Below are 20,842 nucleotides of genomic sequence, written 5' to 3'. Positions count from 1 at the left end.
TTACGTTAAAGAGTACCTTTATATTCCAGAAAATAAAAAAATGATATTATGAAAAGTTGTTTGAAATTAAAAACTATGTTTAAATATACAATTACATCATTCTAATTGAAAAAAAAAATTCAATTTTTTCTCAAATTACGGATACTCATCATCATTTTCTTACAATTGTGATAACTATTTTATTATCACTTTTACGAAAAAAGTTATTCTTCATAAAATGCTCTCCCTGCTCTAAAATCTAAGATACAACCATCAGATATTAAACGTTCTTAATTTTATACGAGGTATGTAAAAAATATGAATTTTTCTTAAGAGTTAAGTGCCTTTATTATTCACAATATTTTAATTAGAAGGATGTAATTGAACACTAAAACAATTTTTTTAATTCCAAACAACTTTTCTTAATAACACTTTTCGATATTGTGAAATGTAAAGGTACTTTACTCTTGAGTGAAATTCATGTTTTTGACATAACTTGTATATAATTAATTAAATTGGATATTTGATGATTGCATCTTAGATTATATACGATGCAGAGTATTTTATAAAGAATAACTTTTTTTCGTAAAACTGGTAATAAAAAAGATATCAATAGGTTCCAAGTTACGCAGACATACTGTATAAGAGCAGAAAAAAAATTTTTTTACTGAACATTTATTATTGTTGAAGCTTATTATTAAATGTATTTTAGGTAAGTTTTACAGAAAAAAGTTTTGATCACTTTGTATAAACATTTTTTTAGCTGGTAATTTTCGATTTTTGTATTACATTTTTGTTATCTTTCTTAATTTTCTCAAAAAGAAATAGTTTATTTCATTTCTAAAGTAAAATAATTTGGTGCATTTTAAAGATTACATCCTAAGCTTTAAAAAAGTACTTATAAAACTGTAATAGATCTGTTCAAACTTGAGTAATATCGTCTTAAAGTGGTGGTAATTCTATAAAACTACGAAGATTTCAAAAATTACATTTTTTGAGAAGTCATATCATTTGAATTTAATTTTTGAGATTTTTTTTAATGAAACATCATTTAGTAAGATGCTTCGATGCTTGAAAGGTAAGTTGTGCAAAATTGAGAGCTTTATAAGAAAAATTGTATCAGTTACACATTTTTAAATCATTTTTAAACAAAATTCATGTAAGGCTCACTTTCCGCCCACACCGTACTTATGCCCATACATTTTATTTCTTTCTATTATAACCGTAAGATAGCTTAATTATTCTTCTTTCATGTTCAATTTGTAAAATTTCATTTAATCCATTAGTTAAAGAATTACATTAAAATAACTCAACCGTGCACTTCGCCGTACGCTAGTTTACAGTGCGCCAATGTTTGTGAGAAGAGTGACTTTAGCGTCATAAATATAGAAGATTTTAGAGATTTTAGAGAATTCTTTATGTAAGGTTTTTTTTTGTAAAATTTTCTGGATTTTTCAATGGTCAAGTCCGTTTTTTTCTAAAATTTATATTTTCGGAGTTATTTAAAAAACATCTAATTTCGTAGTTTATTTGTTTAATAAAAAATGAAGCACCCACTTCTCGAGTAGAACTTTTTGATATGTTGTTTATTAAACATTTCTTAATGAAATTACAAAAAGTTCTATCTTGTTTGATTTTTTTCGAAGTGAAAATCTATATGCACTCCCCTAGATGCTTTAGTAAAATAGATTCCTAACATCGCCCGATGGCATCGTTATGCCTCAGATTCACAGTTTACTTTAACGTTATCGACACTCACTTCATCTTTCAAAGATGAAGCAAGATCAGATTTGATAGTCTTGGCATCCGCATGGCTTATAATTTTTAAAAGCCTCGGAGGTTGTTACCAGACAAGGTTCCCACAGTTTTCAATCTGATGGGACGTAGAATGATGATATTTATTGTTAGTCCAGAAAGCCACTGCGCATCCGCTATCAAAAATATTCTAATTCGGATTTTTTGCACAATCTTACTCAAAAAGGACTCCGTTTAAAAAATTTGCATGTTGCCAGGACCAAAAGGTGGTCGAAAATTTTTTAAACGTTTTTTTTTTGTTTTTTTCCTAAACTTATTTTTTTTTGCACGGAAAAAAGTTTTTTTAGGTTTTTTGGATCATTCCAAACAGAAAAGGTCTGTAGTGACTATTCTCTAAAAATGATAGTTTTTGACATATAAGCGATTAAAAATTGAAAAATTGCGAAATCGGACATTTTTAAGCCTGGAAAACTATGTCAAAAACTGAAAATTTTAATGTTGCCAAGGTAGGTAGATATTCTTTAAACATCGATTGATGAAATCCCGAAGAGTTTCTTGCAATACAATATTCAAAACACCTTTGTTTTTTAATTGCTAATCAAGCGTGCGCGACACTATTTTCCACCGACAGTATGGTGCAAATGAAAGGAATAAATTCGTTATTTCGTAAACCGGTGACTTTAAGGAAAAATCCCGAAACAGGTCGATTTTTATTTTTAAGTTGTGATATTGTGGCATATATGGTATACTAGTGACGTCATCCGTCTGGGCGTGATGACGTAATCGATGATTTTTTTAAATGAGAATAGGGGTCGTGTGGTAGCTCATCTGAAAGGTTCTTCAATTCTCTATTCAGTAATGTAAACATTTACATAATTATTTATACAGGGTGTCCTTCTACTTCTTTTTTTGTCAAATAATTTAATTTAATAAAAATTTTTTGGACACCCTGTATAAATAATTATGTAAATGTTTATATTACTGAATCGAGAATTCAAGAACCTTTCAAATGAGCTAGCACACGACCCCTCTTCTCGTTTAAAAAAATCATCGATTACGTCATCACGTCCAGATGGATGACGTCACTAGTATACCATGTAATATATGGTTATTTCCTAAACCGGCGACTTTAAGGAAAAATCCCGAAACATTATGCCATAATATCATAACTTAAAAATAAAAATCGACCTGTTTCGGGATTTTTCCTTAAAGTCGCCGGTTTAGGAAATAACGGATTTATTCCTTTCATTAGCACCATACTGTCGGTGGAAAATAGTGTCGCGCACGCTTGATTAGCAATTAAAAAACAAAGGAGTTTTGAATATTGTATTGCAAAAAACTCTTCGGGATTTCATCAATCGATGTTTAAAGAATATCCACCTACCTTGGCAACATTAAAATTTTCAGTTTTTTACACAGTTTTTGAGGGTTCAAAATGGCCGATTTCGCAATTTTTCAATTTTTAATCGCTTATATGTCAAAAACTATCATTTTTAGAGAAAAGTCACTAAAGACCTTTTCTGTTTGGAATGATCCAAAAAACCTAAAAAAACTTTTTTCCATGCAAAAAAAATAATTTTAGGAAAAAACAAAAAAAAACGTTTAAAAAATTTTTGACCACCTTTTGGTCTTGGCAACATGCAAATTTGTTAAAAGGAGTCCTTTTTGAGTAAGATTATGCAAAAAATCCGAATTAGAATATTTTTCCTAGCGGATGCGCAGTGGCTTTCTGGACTATGTCGTTTTATGTATTATTAGATTGAGAACTTAGTTTGAAAAAAAATAAATATTAAAAAAGAGATATTACAAAACTTACTCCTCTTTGGCGACATATACTAGCTTAAAGTAACTAGTAATTTCTTCGTTGAATCCGCATAATTGATGCATAATCTCGATGGTATCTTCTGGCCATTTTGATAATTTATTCAAACGTTTCGAGTGTGGAGGGTAGAGCTAAAATAATAATAGCTATTATGAACTGCGAGTAAAATCTCTTAACATACTAGGCCTGGATCCCGCGTACCAAAAAAAATTAATTAATAGCAAGCTGAAAATTTGTTAGTAGCTTAACGGTGTCTAGTCGGACAAACTTTGATGTATGGGAACACTGGAACAGGGAAAGTTTTAATTGTGGAACAAGTTACAGGTTTCGAACGTCAGACTTTTCGAAAACGTCAAATCAATTGGAAGTTCTGTCCGACACAATACATGGAACGTTTTCGTAGTCTGATGTTCCAAATTTTTAACCTGTTCCACAATTAAAACTTCCCCTGTTCCAGTGTTTCCATACATCAAAGTTTGTCCGACTAGACACCGTTAAACTATTAACACATTTTCAGCTGCTATTAATCAACTTTTTTTTGGTACGCGGGATCCAAGTCTATACTACTCATTCATCGGCCGACCCGATTCACTCGAGTATTCTAATTCAAAGTGATTGATTCGTTTTGAATCACTTGTTTCTTTCAACCACCTGTTCCGTGGTTTGTACCACGAACCCACTCAACTACTTATTTCGAAGTGAGTTCGCAGTCCACTGAGCTAACGAAGTCACAAAATCTTGTTAAAATAAAAAAAAGAGCGCGGCACTTCTGGAGTGCCGACAGAAGTGAATTATTTTATAGATTTGATTATATTCGATTCAATTAGTTTCGATTTTATTCGATTTATTTTATTCAATTATACTTAATTTTATTTAAACTTATTTACTTTTAATTAATTTTGTTGACTTTTTTTAATCTTAATTAATTTTATTTATCTACATTGAATTTTATTTAATTTTAATTATTTAAATTTATTTAATTTTACTTAATTTAATTTTATTTAATTATTTATTTTTTTTACAGTTTTTTTGAAAATGTAATAAAATTTCTTATTTTAAATGGAACACTCGTGTATATTTTTTGCGTTTTGAGGTCCTTAAGAAACAGTGATTTTTATTTGATTTATTTTTCAAGTAATATTCCCTATCATTAAAAGCTAAAAGCTATAATTTCGGAGTTATTGCTACACTTATTAAAAAAGACATTATTTTAGTTCATTTGGATCATTGGAAACAAATAAGGTATTTCCTAATTTTTCTCTAAAGTGGATCGTCTTCGAGTTATAAACAATGTAAAACTGAAAAAAAAAAACGAAAAATGACGACTTTCAGGGCTCAAAAACACAAGAAAAAAATATTATTCATGAAATTACGAAGTATCTAAATTCAAGTTCAAACCTCATTTTATCAGTTTCCGAAAGGTAATTTGGGCTTATATCATTTTAAAACATTGCTTTTTTAGTTTTAATGTTTTTAGTTGTTAATGCAGCCCGATCGCCTGTTCTCTCGTAAGCGTTTCTTTAACAATTAAAAAGCAATGTTTTAGAATAAAATATGCCAAAAATTTTTATGGGGAGATGATAGAAGATTTGAATTTGAATTTAGACACTTCGTAATTTCAAAAATTATCTTTTTTACGTGCGTATCGAGCCTTGAAAATAATTATTTTTCTTTTTTCAGTTTTAAATTGTTTATAACCCGAAAACGATCAACTTTAGAGAAAAATTATAAAAGATCTTTTTTGTTCCCAATAAATTGATTTTAATAATTTGTTTTAAATTTCTTTTTAATAAATGTAGTAATAACTGCGAAATTACGGTGTTTAGGTATAGAAATTACGGTGTTTGTATTACATGACAAATAATCAGTAATTAAATTTCTTAAGCACTTTAAAACGCAAGAAATATACAAGGTGGCCTATTTGAAATCAGAATATTTCCAGAAAAACGGAAGATCTGACAACAATGTAAATACCAACAAGATCAGCTGCATCACAACTAGTGATGTAAGAAGAGAATATTCTCAAGAGAATATTCTCGGCCAGAAAATTCTCAGCGAGAATATTCTCGGACAGAAAATTATTTTCGAGAATTTTCTATATTGTTTTTGCCAATTCACCTAGTATATTTTTTGCATCCCAAACATTATTATTCTATTCGTTTTACGTAACAAATTAAAATCTGCAAGAAAAACTGGGGGTTTCCATTTGAGATTTTAAAGTTACCCCCCACCCCACCTCCAGGGGATGTAGTGGGGGTTGGTGTTTGGTGTCACTGGATAGATTTTTGAAAATTATTGAACACGTATTTTTCAGTTTTTCGATCCGATGTATATTTCGCGAAATATTCGACCGTTCCGCTACTTTTGGGACACCCTAAAACACTGTTGTTTTGTCTCATAATTTTGTATATAATTTAATGATTTTTAATACCCTATTTCATCTTTAACAATATCCATAAGCGCGTCATAAGGTTCATTCTCAGAAAATTCTCCATATCGAGAATATTCTCCGATTTTTCATTCTCGAGAATTTTACAACACTAATCACAACACCCTTACTCACTAAAACCTATAAAAATCATGCAAGCCGTATCCGAGATACAGTAAAACCTCGATTATCCGTCAGGGCACCGGACCAACGGTATGACGGATAATCGAAAAGACGGTTAACAGAACATAAAAAAAAAATAAAAATTGATAATAAATCTCTCAAATTTTATTTGTATGTTTTGTTTGATGATATATGAGAAATTTGTGTTCGTGTTAATATTGTCGAATTTGGTCTAAAATATTCTGAAATCTTTGTTTGTTTTACTGATGCTTGCAAGGGCTGATTTTCTTATTCGGCGTAAGATCATGCAATCTACTTTATTGGATTCTTTTTGTTGAGAATACCACTCGATTAATGCTTGCATGTGAGATGCAGCTTCTCTAGCTTCTTTAGGCAAATCTTTGTCAGTTGCAAAAGCATCATTGACATCGCCACCGTCAAATTCAAAGTTTGTGTCAGCTTCTAAACCTGTTTCGTCAGCATCTGTTTTGCCATTTCAACGATTTCATCATCTGTCAGCAATTGATAGTCATTTGCGTCCTCATCATAAATTAACCATTCGTCATCTTTAGGCAACAAAAACAAAACAGTTGATTCAGCCAGAACTTCATTTGTTACCGCACAGTACATATCAGCGAATTTCGTTTGGTTTATCACAATGCTCAAAATAATGAATTGATGACTTAATTTTTTGCTTATGTTCTCAATACAACTTATATTCGGACCCTGACGGTTAACAGAGGTGACGGTTAATGGAGAGACGGATAATCGAGGTTCCACTGTAATTGAATCGTTTCATACATAAAACTCACTCTGTATAATATGCTGTAGTAATTTATAATTATTTTCATTGTTATTGATAATCAATTTATAATCATTTCAATAATTGGTCTTGACTCTCGGTTTTTTTTTTGTAATTTGCTAACATTACATTTTTCTATTTTGATGTAATGGGAAAAATTATTAAGATGTTATATGTGTTAGATATTAAATAACATCAAAATATTTAATATTTAACTGGGGCAAGCTTGTGTAATATCGAGTAAGTAGTTGTATCATTGTCTTTGTAAATATTTATGAAGTGTGCCAATTCTTGAGGCACGGGTGCTGAATAAGCAGCCCGATAATTGCAACAACACACTTTGATAGTTGAAAATAACAGAATTAAAGATCTGAATAAACTGTGTGTTCGATCACAGCTAAATAGCTACATAGATCTGTAGCACGCAAATGCAAAAGATCTTTCATATAAATCTCAACCGAATACGTAAAGTAATATAATAAAATCAAATTAAACAAAATTTTCTTCAAAATATTTAAGAGCGCAGGAGCAAAATTTCTTTTTAATGTTTTTTAAATGCATTCATTTTTTTGGAATACTGAGAAAACTAATAAGTATTTTTGAAAAATCTAAACGCAGAATGAAAGATTTCATTTTTACCGTGAAAACTTCTATAATGTTTATTTCAATAAGTAACAGGGGGAAAAAGAAGAGAAAATTGAGTGTGATTTTGAATTTCAAATATTTCATTCAAAAGAAACTTTTTGGTTATTTTACGGGACTTTCGGCCCTCGGTAATAATGTAAACTTTCATTCTGCGTTTAAATTTTTCAAAAATATTTATTAGTTTTTCCAGGATCCGAAAAAAATGAACACCATGTCTGTGGTGATATTTTCCAAATCGAACATTTGCTATCTTTGTCATACAACGCACTCAGTCAAACAGAATGTGGTGACAAGACAGTGACAAACAAGGCTATTAAATATTTGATACGGCTTCAGGAATATTTTGAGTTGTTTATTAAATAATACTAATAGTGTATTTGATAAATCATTAATTGACATGGAATTAATAAAAAGTTATTTATTGTTTATTATTTATGAAAGAATCAAACACAGAATCCATCAGGTAATATTCTGTGATCCAAGTATTTTGTTTTTAAAGATGTTCAAAATTTATCTAAATGTTCCATAGTAGCAATATATTATTAAAATCATTTGATCACTTTTTCTCTTTTCTCGATTATTAGTTTTTATTGTATAGTATATACATTATTTTAATCACTGAATACATAGTGAAAAAATAATCCTATTAATTAACTGAATTAATAATTTAAGCGTTTATACAAATAACGGTTATCCAAGGACATTCAAAAACTGAACGAAATAGCCATGTCTATGTTAATAATGACAATGGCCTTGTCAATTAATGTTTACATCTCCTGGAGCTTCAATACCAGTGAGAATTTTACTACAAGTAATTTGCCGTGTAAAGAGAGAAAAAGAAATTGTTTTATGTTATCTACTTACCCTTGGCAACTGACAGCGCACAGCTAGTTTGGGATAATGCAGTTCTGGAATGTTATTCAAGTCTTTAGTCATTGTATGTAAATGTTTATAGGAAACTAGGTGTATGTTTCCGAAGTCCACCAATTGCACTAAAATATTATCGTGTTTTTGATCCTAAAAAATGAAATAACTGTATCTAAATGATCATTAATAATTTTTGAAATTGCGGACAAATATTTAACATATAATATACACATAAACTTACGCGCATAGAAATATAAACTTACGTGCATAGAAATCGACCCACTTAAAAATTTGGTCTTTTTGATGTCTAATATTTCCTAAACCTGTTGGCCGATTTAAGTGATTTTTTGAACATTTATAGTCTGATTCTTTAACAATACCACTGTAATAACATTGTTGCTAAAGAGGTAAATTTTCATTGTGTACCGGGTGTACCAATCAAACTGTGATTTGTTCTCAAAGTTCGCATCACTCTGTGGAATATTCTAGTATTTATAAAATACTGAAATTAAAACCCAACTATAGCCTCCTCAGGTTTTCTTAACATTCTGTTTTTTATTCATTAGTTTATGTTGGATAATAAAAAAGTTAGGTACTTTAACAACTAGGCATGTTCTTCATCAATACACGGTGTTTCTAAATAAGTGCGACAAACTTTAAGGGGTAATTCTGCATGAAAAAATAATGACCGTTTGCATCATAAACGTATGTCCGCACATGTTTCGTTTACGAGATACGGGATGTTGACTTTTTTCCTACAAACTGATGATTTATTTATTGCTTTAAAACCAGTTTAGATATGCAAATGAAATTTGGTGGGTTTTAAGACGTAGTTATTGCACATTTTTTGACATACAATTAAGAATTTAATATTCATCATTAGCGCGCATACGTGTAATATGACTGATCATATTACACGTATGCCCGCTAATGGTGAATATAAAATTCTTAATTTTATGTCAAAAAATCCGCAATAACTATCTCTTAAAACTCACCAAATTTCATTCGCATATCTCAACTGGTAAAGTAATAAATAAATCGTCAGTTTGTAAGAAAAATTTCAACATCCCGTATCTCGTAAACGAAACATTTGCGGACATACGTTTATAAAGCTAACTGTCATTATTTTTTCATGCAGATTTACCCCTTAAAGTTTGTCGTACTTATTTAAAAACACCGCGTATTGATGAAGAACATGTCTAGTTGTTAAAGTACCTAATTTTTTTATTATTCAACATAAACGAATGAATCAAAAAACAGAATGTTAAGAAAACCTGAGGCTACAGTTGAGTTTTAATTTCAGTATTTTATAAATGCTAGAATATTGCACAGGGTGATGCGAACTTTGAGAAAAGAACACAGTTTGATTGGTACACCCGGTATACAATTAAAATTTACCTGTTTAGCAACAATATTATTATGGTGGTATTGTTAAAGAATCAGGCTATAACATGTTCAAAAAATCACTTAAATCGGATAACAGGTTTAGGAAATATTAGAGATAAAAAATGACCAAATTTTTAAGTGGGCCGATTTCTATGCACGTAAGTTTATATTTGAAATTTTGAAAATAATCCTCGGGGGTCAAAAGATCTATAGTTTGTAAACAAGGTCGGATAAATTAGGCCAGTACTTGAAGACGGTAAGCATGTAACACTATGAAGGCCACGCTCAGAACAAAAGTTTCAATACAAACAATAGATAAACAGAGGCAGATCGAAAGATGTGATTTGGTGAAATTGCAAGAAGAAGATAGGGGGAGACAATATCAACTGGAGATAAGAAATACATATCAGGTTTTGGAAATAAATAAAAATGAATGTAAATTTATGTAAATCAGCAATGGTACCTAAGGTACAGTAAAGCAGGTACTAAATAAAAACGACTATTACAGAAGCAGCAGAGAAATCTATCGGAAGAAAAAAGAAAGCAAAAAGGAAACAATGGTTCAACGAAGAATGTGAAAGAGCCCCAAAAGATACAAACAACAAAAAGGAGAGAGAGAGAGAGAGAGAGAGAGAGAGAGAGAGAGAGAGAGAGAGAGAGAGAGAGAGAGAGAGAGAGAGAGAGAGAGAGAGAGAGAGAGAGAGAGAGACGCAGCTAAAAAAACACTAAGTCAAAAAAGAGACAATATCTACAACAAAGTGAAAAGGTAGAAGGATAACAGACACAATCAAAATAAAACATCCTACAGAGGGAGAGACAACATAAAAGAGGCTCCTGCTTAAAGGCACCCAATTTCATGAGAGAAATATCTGAATATTTTGAAGAACTCCCGAATATCCAGAATGTCATTAATGAAAACAATGAAAATGATGGAAACAACGGAAAAATGAGTATCATATATAAGCACTGAGGTTCCTACTGTCTCCTCCGCATCCCACATTTCGCTCCCCATCGTTTTCTATCCATCCACTCGTTCTCTTCTATAGCTCTATCTGCCATAGACTGTTCTATGCCTTTCTTTTATGTTTCTGTAGGCCTTCCTCTTCTTCTTCTATTTATAGGCATTCTCATAACATGACCATACCATAAAAATGTCTTTGTTTCTATTTGGTCAACCGTGGAATATACACTCTTTGTTTGTCGTCTTATTTCCTCATTTGGTACGTGTTCTAATCTAGATACCCTGTATGCTCTACGTAAGTAATCCATTTCCGCTACTTCTATATTTTTTCTTTCCTTTCCTGTGACTTGTTAACACTCTGCCCCATAAGTTAGAATACGTTCCACAATTATTGTTCTGTAAATTGTTAATTTTGTTTTCATCTTTACCTTGTTAGACCATTTAAAATAAGAATTGCTTTCCTTCCTTGTTGTATTCTATTCTGTATGTCTCTTTTTGTAGTCCCTTCTTCTGATATTATGCTTCCTAAATATCTATATTCCTTACATTTTCTTATACTTCTTAACTCTAACTCCGGATCTTCGGTTTCCCCTCCTATTCTCAAATATTCCGTTTTCTTAATGTTTATTATACATAGGCCCCATTTTTCATATTCGATCTGTAACTTTCTTAGAATACAATCCATATCATGTTCACCGTTGTCAAGAATTACTTGGTCATCAGCAAACCACAAAGTTGTTAAGGAGTTTTCTTCAATCATTATTCCCATCCCAGCAACTGTTTTTCTCCATTGCTCCAGAGCTTTCTGGATGTATATTTTAAATAGTGTTGGCGATAAGCAGCACCCTTGCCTCAGATCTTTTGTAACAGGGAATGGTTTCGACATAGATTTTCCCTACCTAATGCAGCTTTTCGAATTTTGATACATATTTTTAAAATGAGTATCAAACGATTGAAATATAAAAACCACTACCGAGCCAAGAAGAACACTTAAAAACGAAAAAATCCCCTGGTCAGGACAATATTGATGCAGAGCTAAATAAAAAAGATGGTTATCATGAACTTCGTAAAATCGCAATAGTAACCAAAGCAACAGGCAAATATTCTCCTTTTCATGAACATTTTTCAGTGCGTCACAAATTATAGAAAAAAAGGTTAGTCCGTGATAATACACATTTATGACATTTATTCTAACGTGACATTTTTGTTAAATCTGACAGTTGTCAAATTTTATTTTCAATTTGGAATAAAACCAAATCAATTGTGTCTATTGCATTTATAAAATGGTATTTTCTTTCATTTGTATAGTCTTATAAATTGTACAGATTATATTGATAATATTATTATTTTATTTAATAAATAATTCTTTTTTGATTATGGCGCCATCTATCGACAACTAGAATAATCACCGAACTAGAATAATTACCAAAGTATTCAAAGACGTGCCTTTTTTTCTGTCACATACAATTTAATGCGTTAGAGAGAAATCGAAAAACTGTGACGCACTGAAAGATGATCATGAGAAAAAGAATAGTACATTCTTTCTCGGTTTTTGCTCTAAATTTTAAAGAACCGTTTGGATTGACATGAAATTTGGCATACGTATAGCTTACATGTCAAAGAAAAAAAGTGATATTGTGCCGATGTGTGCTTTCGCCCTGGGGGTGACTTTCACCCCTTCTTGGGGGTGAAAAAATATATGTCCAAAATAATTCCGTAAATGGGTAAACTGACTAATTTTAGGTAACTTTTGTTCTATAGAGCTTTTTTGCCAAGTCAACACTTTTCGAGTTATTTGCGAGTGAATATGTTCATTTTTCAACAAAATAACCACATTTTTAGACGGTTTTTCGCAAATAACTCAAAAAGTAAGTATTTTGTCGAAAAAAAAAACGTTCTTAGCAAAAATATAGCCTATAAATAAGTAAAAAAAATGGTGTACGCGTTAGGTCTCTGGATCTCGTAGAACTAGAGTTATAGCCAATGAAAAATAGATTGATATTCACCAAATTTCAAATAGAATATTTCGACGTGAAATATCCAAAAAATTAAGCACTTTTTGGGGAAAACTCCTTATAACTTTTTTAAAGTGTTTAAAAAAAGCTTTATTTCTGTTTTTACAAAAAGTTTCTAGCATTAAATTTAAGCAAGTTACGCTCAAAATAAAGTTGGCCCCTTTTGTTTTGGCAAAAAAAAAATTGAGAAGAACACCTCCGAATTAGCAACTTACATGAAATTAATCGTTACCGCTCCACACATTATTTTACTTATGTTGTGTTTATATGATCTGTAAGTTTCATTGATTCAAAGTGCTCATTGTTAAAAAAATTTGGTTTCAAAGTAAAATTTTTAAAAATTTTAATTTTGAAAAATATGCTTTTTTTCAAAATAACTTAAAAATTGTTAGAGATACCAAAAATCTCGAAAAACAAAAAAAGTCAGCATTGCTTTTCTGAATATCGTGTATTTTTTTGTTTTTCTGTAAGACAAAAATTGATTAAGATTTGGTGTTTCTAAATTTGCATACATTCGTGATCAGTGGCTCGTTCAACCCCTTTTAACTACAGCCTTTTCAATAATAAGGACTTTGAACCGATGAAACTTACAGATCATATAAACAATACATACATGAGTCAAGAAACTTGTTAAGTCGTAACGATTAAGTTCATTTAAGATAAGTAAATAGGGGGTGATTTTTTCAATTTTTTTACCAAAACAAAAAGGGACTAACTTTATTTTGAGCGTAAATTGTTTACTTTTAATACTAGAAATTTTTTTTATAAAACAAAAATGAAGCTTTTTTTAAACACTTTAAATAGGTTGTAATGAGTTTTCCCCGAAATGTACTTCATTTTTGGTTATTTTACGTTAAAGTATTCCATTTGGAATTTGACGAATATGAACCTATTTTTCATTAGCTATAACACTGCTTCTACTAGGTATAGAGACATACACCATTTTTTAAAATTTTTTACGGGCTATAGTTTTGCTAAGAATGTTTTTTCGAAAAAATACTTACTATTTGAGTTATTTGCGAAAAACTGTCTAAAAGCGTGGTTATTTTGTTGAAAAAATGAACATATTCACTGCCAAATAACTCGAAAAGTATTGACTTAGTGAAAAAACTCTATAGAAAAAAGTTACTTAAAATTAGCCAGTTTATCCATTTCCTGACTTACTTTGGACGAATATTTTTCACCCCCAAAAGGGGATGAAAACCACCCCCAGGGAAAAAGCATATATGTATCGGCACAATATCACTTTTTCTCTTTGACATGTTAGTTATGTGTGTGAAAAATGTCATATCAATCTAAGCGGTTCTTTATAATTTAGAGGTTTTGCGATATTTTACCGTTAAAGAACGGACTAAAAGACTCAAACAGTGGTAACGTCATTGATGATGATGATGAAAATTTTTCGTTTACAGAGTGAAACAGCGGAGCACACAGGGGGCCTTGAGCGTTAAAACTCCTCCCAGAGCATATAAAAAATATATGAAGAATAGTAGGAAAATGTAACTTGTCTTTCACAAACAATACAAAAAAATTTCGATGCCCAAGAAAGTTTCTCCTCCAGAGAATTCTAAGTGCGCCACTGGAGTGAAATAATAAAGCACTTGTACTTACTGTCAGTCCGTCCAATACTTCCACTCTGTACCAAAGCTTATTAGACTCTAAAAATAAAAATCCGAATCTTCCTACGTCATCGAGCGCTTCTTCTTTACTATTGTATTTAATTTTTTTACTTTTTGTTATATTTTTACCGATTACGTCTGATATATCATCGACCAATAAGCTCTCTTCGTCAACTAAATGTATATAAAATTCATTAGGGGATACGATATGACTTACGAAGCATTCTTCGTCGATGACTGGCTCTCTTTTGGACGGAATTTCTATAAAAAAACATATTCAATGTTGTATGTAACTACATTAAGGTGATACAGTAGCGATCAACAGGTAGCAAAAACGCGTTCCAAGATTGCGGCTGTAATTTTGAATATTTTTTTCGAGATATTTGGCACACGTATTCGTAATATAATAAAGAATGGTGGTACAGAGCCCAATTTGAAAAATATATTAATATGTGGAAATTACTCTGTAATTAAATACAATATTAAAAAAACGAGCCTGTACCGCCATTAAGAAGAACAAAAAAATACACTTTCTTCAAATAAACTTTTTTATCCGATGCCTAGATTTTGTGTCATTTTGGAACTACATACTAATGAAATAAAAAATTTTAGTTATCTAAATCTTTTAGTAATCTGAAATTTTGTAAAACATTTTAGGGTACCTATAAATGGCATTTAAAAAATATAAGGATATAATAATTTATATTTTAAGATTTTATTATAATTTTATATCGTGCCAATATGGTATATTAATTCTGTGTGGACGATACAGTGAATCTATAATATCGATATATGTTTCGATATATCGAAAGTTGAATAGCGATAAAATTTTAAAATATATCGATATATTTAATATATCGATACATCGTTGCAATCCCTAGGTACGAGAAGAACCTTGCCTATAATGCAGAAACATGTTTTCCCTGTACGAAAATAAATGATTTTTCTACTTACCATATTTGATGCTTTTATTATTCTTTTTCTTCTTCTTTGGTGTATACGTTTTCTTCTCGACATCTAATTTAGTTATTTCATTTTTTACAATTTGTTGCACCGGCTTTAACTTAATATCAGGTAAAGAAGGATTATTACCACCATTATTGTGTTTTATAGCGGTTTCCATTGGTTTTAACTTAACATCTTCTAGAGGACGAGTATTCGCACCATTATCATTTTTTATAGCTGTTTCCATTGGTTCTAACTTAACATCCGCTAAAGAATGCATATTATCACCAGCATCATTTTTGATAGTTGTCTCCGACGGTTTTATCTTAAAATTAGGTAAGAAAGGATTACTACCATTGTCAAATTGGTGATTAATTTTCTCTACCGTAGGTTTATAACCAGGAGGATGAAAAGGCTTCAAAGATTGATAAGAAGATGATGATGAGCAGGAAGAAACTTCTACATCATGGGTATTATCATCGATGAAATCGTTGAAACATTGCTTTATGTCAGTCTTCGAGGTAGAAGTGTCCTTTTCCGGTGTCTCAAAACTTACTGAATTATATAGAAGACGAGTTTCACTGTTAGCGTATTCAGAATGAAGTGATTCCAGTTCTCCATCATAGTCTTGTCTATCGGTTACTTCAACTTGTAGTAGTTCTGTATTAGCTGCCTCATTAACTATACTAGATCTTTCCGTTTCTGTTTGTTCACCGCTTTCAGATGTCCTGAATGAGTACAGAGAATCTGGAAATAAAATTGTTTAAATACTTTTAATATCCTAAATAGCTTCGAAAAATTAAAATTAATATTAAAATAGGGAACTTACACATTTTTTTATTACATAATAATGTTCAGTTTTGTTTAAAAATGAGATTTCCAAAATTTCTCACTCTTCAGTACAAATTTAAAATCTTCTGTGTATTTAAAATAGTTCAAACGACCCGTGACGTCACATAATTATACTTTATTTATGTTTATGGATCTATTTATATTTTAATGACAGTTATCTTACGTCATTGTAATAATAGATACCAGTTTGTTGAGATTTGAGTTTTTATACAGTTTTTGAAGAAAAAAAGGAAAGAAGGTTTATTATGGAAAATAAAAGGCAGGGTTGCAAAAAGCATTTTTTTTGTTTTAAACATGTTTTTTTTTTGTTTTTAAATTGTATGTTTTAAACAAATAAAACTTGTTTAAAACACCTGTTTTTATGTTTTAACCGTTTTTTGCTTTAAACATGTATTTTATTTTTAAATTTTATATTTTAAACAAATAAAACTTTGTTTAAATCATTGAAGAATCATTCTTTGTTTAGAACTTAGAAGAAGACATTGTTTAAATCATATTTTATTAAACACAATATTAATTGAAAGTGTTTGATCTATTATTCTAGTAAATAATAGATAAGAAAACCAATTGCAAAATTAGGAGCTATTGCCTGGGGAACCCCAGGCAATAGCTTGGGGTAATTTACTATTTATAAATCCGAATTACAAGTTGGATATTGCAATAACGTCTACTGTTAGTTATTTTGTGGTGTTTCTTGTGGTACTTAGTGTTTTCTTTAACATGCAAATGATTTGGTGACCCCAGCTCATTTTTTGGCAAATTTGCTTGATCATCGCTTTAGTGAAAATAAACCTATCATCCATCCATTATAAATTATCATCCAGAAGCATGTTCGATTATTGTTATAACCAAGCAAAGAGTGTACCCTTTAAACGATATGTTTTCTAAACATCTAATTGAGAATGTAAAACCATTAAAGGCATGGTGGCGTTCTAACAAAAATATAAATACTACAGCATTGAAACTTGCTCAACAGCTTCACACAGCTATTGCATCGTCAGCCAACATAGAAAGACTCTTCTCATCATACGGTTTACCGTTCCAAACTACATAATCAGCTAGGCAATGTCAAAGCTGCTAGTTGGTTTCAATTTTTAAACAGCTTAATTCCATCAGTGGTGACGTGACTGATCAGATTGATGATTTAAATTACAAGATTACTATGAGTCTGACAGTTTTGAGAAATTGATTAACTCTTGTATGCAAAATGTTTTAAGGGCACCTGAAGTCCCACTTAACGACAGTGTTAACATTAAGTCACATAGCTCTGTAATCAATGCACTTAGAGACCTAATTTTTTCTTTATTTTGAAACTAAATGTATTGATTAGTTCCGCGTAGATTCTTGTAAAGTAAGAGTGAAAGAAACATTTATTTTAAAAATTTTTAAAATATTCTTACAAAAAAAACCCAAAAAATTACTTGTTTTTGTACATTTTTCAATAAAACTTTACGCGGAACTTGATATTATCCATCTACAACCACTGCAAAAATTTGGACCTTTTATCATCTAAGGATCCAAAGATATTTTACATCAAAAGTTAAAAACCTAATATTCGGGAGATCGCAAAAACATAAAACACTCTAATAGGCTATAAAGCTACTGGTCCACGGAAAGTTGAGTGCAGACGTTCAAAAAACAAATAATTTTGTAATCATGGATATTTTATACTATAATGTGTTATATATCGTTGGAAAGTGAAGATTTCAGAGAATAATTTTTAATCAACCCAAAAAAATTTAAAAATTTAATTTTCGGACTTTGGCTGCCCTTAAGTTTTCCAATTTTTTTTGTGTTCCGATTATTAATAAATAAATAATATGTATGTTAAAAAGTTTATATAATGTATTTGAGAATTTTTTTGATGTTATTTAAGTGTTAATTTAAGTGTTTTAAACAAAAACTGCTTAAAACATGTTTAAAACAGTTGATTAAAACAAAACGTTTAAAACGAAACAACCCTGAATAAAAGGAAACACTATAAGTGTTTTTTAATGCCATTTTGTAAAAGTACAACTATAAACCCCAATAAAATACTTATTGGATTACCAGCCGATAAAAAACGGCGTTTAAAGTGGTTACTTGCATGCCCAAAAAATGTTCAAGATATTTCAGTTAATACACAAGGTCTTCATGTATGTCACGATCATTTTATCATAAGTATAATATCTGTTGTCTCCTTAACGAAAACACTTAAATATTAGTTTGAAATTGTGTTAACAAAACACTCAAATATTAGTGAGAAATAGTAACTATCAAAATATTTATAAAACTGAGTGTCAGTCTTAAAACTAATGCCAAACCTAATGAATTAACGGCGAGGACATCCAATACTACAATGGTATGTCGTCACGACCAATTAGGGCACGGTTTGCGCCCTCAATTTTTAATCGTCTTTAGGGGCCAAACAAAAGACAAAAAAACTTTTTTTTTTCCTTGATATATGTTTTAAATTATATTCTGTTGTGATTTATAGCATTTTTTTCTAATTTAAAATTTTATGCAAGTTCCCTATTGTAGCTGCACAAAAATATACAAATATATAAAAATTTACAAATTACACAAAAAAGTATACTTACCTGTAGTTGATAAAAGAGGTAGATTATTATTTGTATTTGCACTTTCATAAGTATCAGCAGATTCGTTACCGGCATAAGTACTTTCTAGCTCTTGAATACATTGATCCAAGGAACTAATTATTGTTGAAGTTACTTTTAGCACATCTAACAGGCTACTCTGACATCTAAATACATCTACCTGACTTTGACTACTATTTTCTACTATTGAAGAAACCTGTAACAAAAATATATATAAATATTCCCAAAATATAACTTCTAATAGCGAAAGAAGAATTTTTATTTTCGTCAAACAAAGAAAAAATCTGTTAATACCAATTCATATTCTTCCAACTTAATATAAGTATCAGTATTATTTATGGTAAGATGTGTTAACTATTTTTAAGTCTCAAACAATAAAAACCTTATCTTGTAAAAAGTATATTTAAAATCCCTAAAAAGGGCTATATCACAACAAAACATTGTCGGAATAAATATTCCATAATCAGTGTTATCACAGGTTTACATGCTTTAAGCCACCAAAATATACGGGTAAAAACCCTTGAGTTGTTTTTAAACAGGTTACATTATATTATCCGAATTTAAAGGATGTTAAAAATATTTCCAGATTAACCCCTGGCATCACATGATGGTGGGTAACCCCATCACATGATGGGCAACCATATTGGTTGGAAAATTTAATCTGGAAATATTTTTAACATCCTTTAAAATCGGATAATATAATGTCACCTCAACTCTCAACTGTTTAAAAACAACTCAAGGGTTTTTACCCGTATATTTTGGTGGCTTAAGGGCACCCAAAGTCCAAAAATAGAATTTTTTAAGTTTTTTGGGTTATGATTGAAAATTATTCTCTGAAATCTTCTCTTTCCAACTGTATATAACACATTATAGTATAAAATTTCCATGGATACAAAACTATTTGTTTTCTGAACTCTGCACTCAACTTACCGTGTACCGGTAGCTTTATAGCATATTAGAGTGACATCTTTGCGATTTCCCGAATACTAGGTTTTTAACTTTTGATGTCAAATATCTCTGGTTCCTTAGATGATCGAAGGTCCAAATTTTTACAGTAGTTGTAGATAGATAATATCTAGTCCCGCGTAAAGTTTTATTGAAAAATGTACAAAAACAAGTAAAACAAAAAATTAAATCTAAACTTTTTTGGGTTTTTTTTGTAAGAGTATTTTAAAAAAAATTAAAATAAATGTTTCTTTTACTCTATCTTTACAAAAATCTACGCGGGACTAAACAATACATGTAGTTTCAAAATAAAACAAAAATTAGGTCTCTAAGTGCTTTGGTTGCCCTTAAAGCATGTAAACCTGTTGTTCGAATAATTATTCGAACATAAAAAAATATTTTTATAATATTTTCAATTCTAGCTCCATTTTTTGATTGCAACACTGTCGACAGTGCCAATATGTACAAAGGACAAGTTTAGTGTTAGTTTTTAATGTGTGCGCCTAAAAAGGCATGTGCCTTAAAATAACTTTCTATCCCGGTACCTCCCTCACCCTCCAAGTACCAAGAGGGTAACTCGCCCGTTAAAGAAAAGGGCAGTGTGGAATCAATCTAGCTCAGGGCAACATCTCGTCGCCCCACTCAAGTGTATCAGTACGAGATCTGGGCAACACACTGTTGCCAGACTCGACGCTAAAAAGTGAATCCGTCAAGGATAAAGTAAAGTGTGAATCGTGAAAACTTCTCTCTCGATCTGTTATACGTCCTCCAGGGACAACAGAGTTACGAGCAACGCAACAGTTCTCTATCTCTTGCACCTTTAAAGTGTCAGGTAGCATCACTCACCTGTTTCTCAAGCCCAAGTAAGACGCAACACTCTGTTGCCTTCAACCACACCATCGCCACATCGTCTCCAGACTAGATAGTGGAACTGGAACAAGTGACTTTGGACAGACAATATAGTGCGTACATGGACTGAAAGACTCATTGGTCGCTTGTAAGTACTTTTTGTAGTTTTGTAGTAGGTATTTTGTTTTCTCTGGATCAATGCTAGTGTTTGCATCCACCCATTTATGTTTTATGTATGTTTGTTCTCTTTCT

General features: G+C 30.7%; 1 protein-coding gene across 2 annotated transcripts in view; it reads right to left on the bottom strand.

Moving 5' to 3' along the window:
- LOC114325245 (uncharacterized) overlaps positions 1–20,842 on the bottom strand; it is a 62,234-nt gene that overhangs the window by 38,400 nt on the left and 2,992 nt on the right. The window contains exons 2-7 of one of the 2 annotated variants that reach the window (XM_028273251.2): positions 18,779–18,992; positions 15,733–16,094; positions 15,357–15,672; positions 14,395–14,663; positions 8,419–8,571; positions 3,551–3,687 (exon numbers count right to left, since the gene is read on the bottom strand). In XM_028273251.2, coding sequence (XP_028129052.2) covers positions 3,551–3,687; positions 8,419–8,571; positions 14,395–14,663; positions 15,357–15,672; positions 15,733–16,094; positions 18,779–18,992 — 1,451 coding nt within the window. Of the gene's footprint in view, positions 1–3,550; positions 3,688–8,418; positions 8,572–14,394; positions 14,664–15,356; positions 16,095–18,778; positions 18,993–20,842 lie in introns of both variants that reach the window. The other variant, XM_028273250.2, reaches the window with a different exon arrangement.

This window comes from Diabrotica virgifera, chromosome 7 (genome assembly GCF_917563875.1).
Source record: "Diabrotica virgifera virgifera chromosome 7, PGI_DIABVI_V3a".
NCBI lineage: Eukaryota > Metazoa > Arthropoda > Insecta > Coleoptera > Chrysomelidae > Diabrotica > Diabrotica virgifera.
Note: the sequence above shows the minus strand (reverse complement) of the source record. Positions and strands in the feature narration are given on the sequence as shown.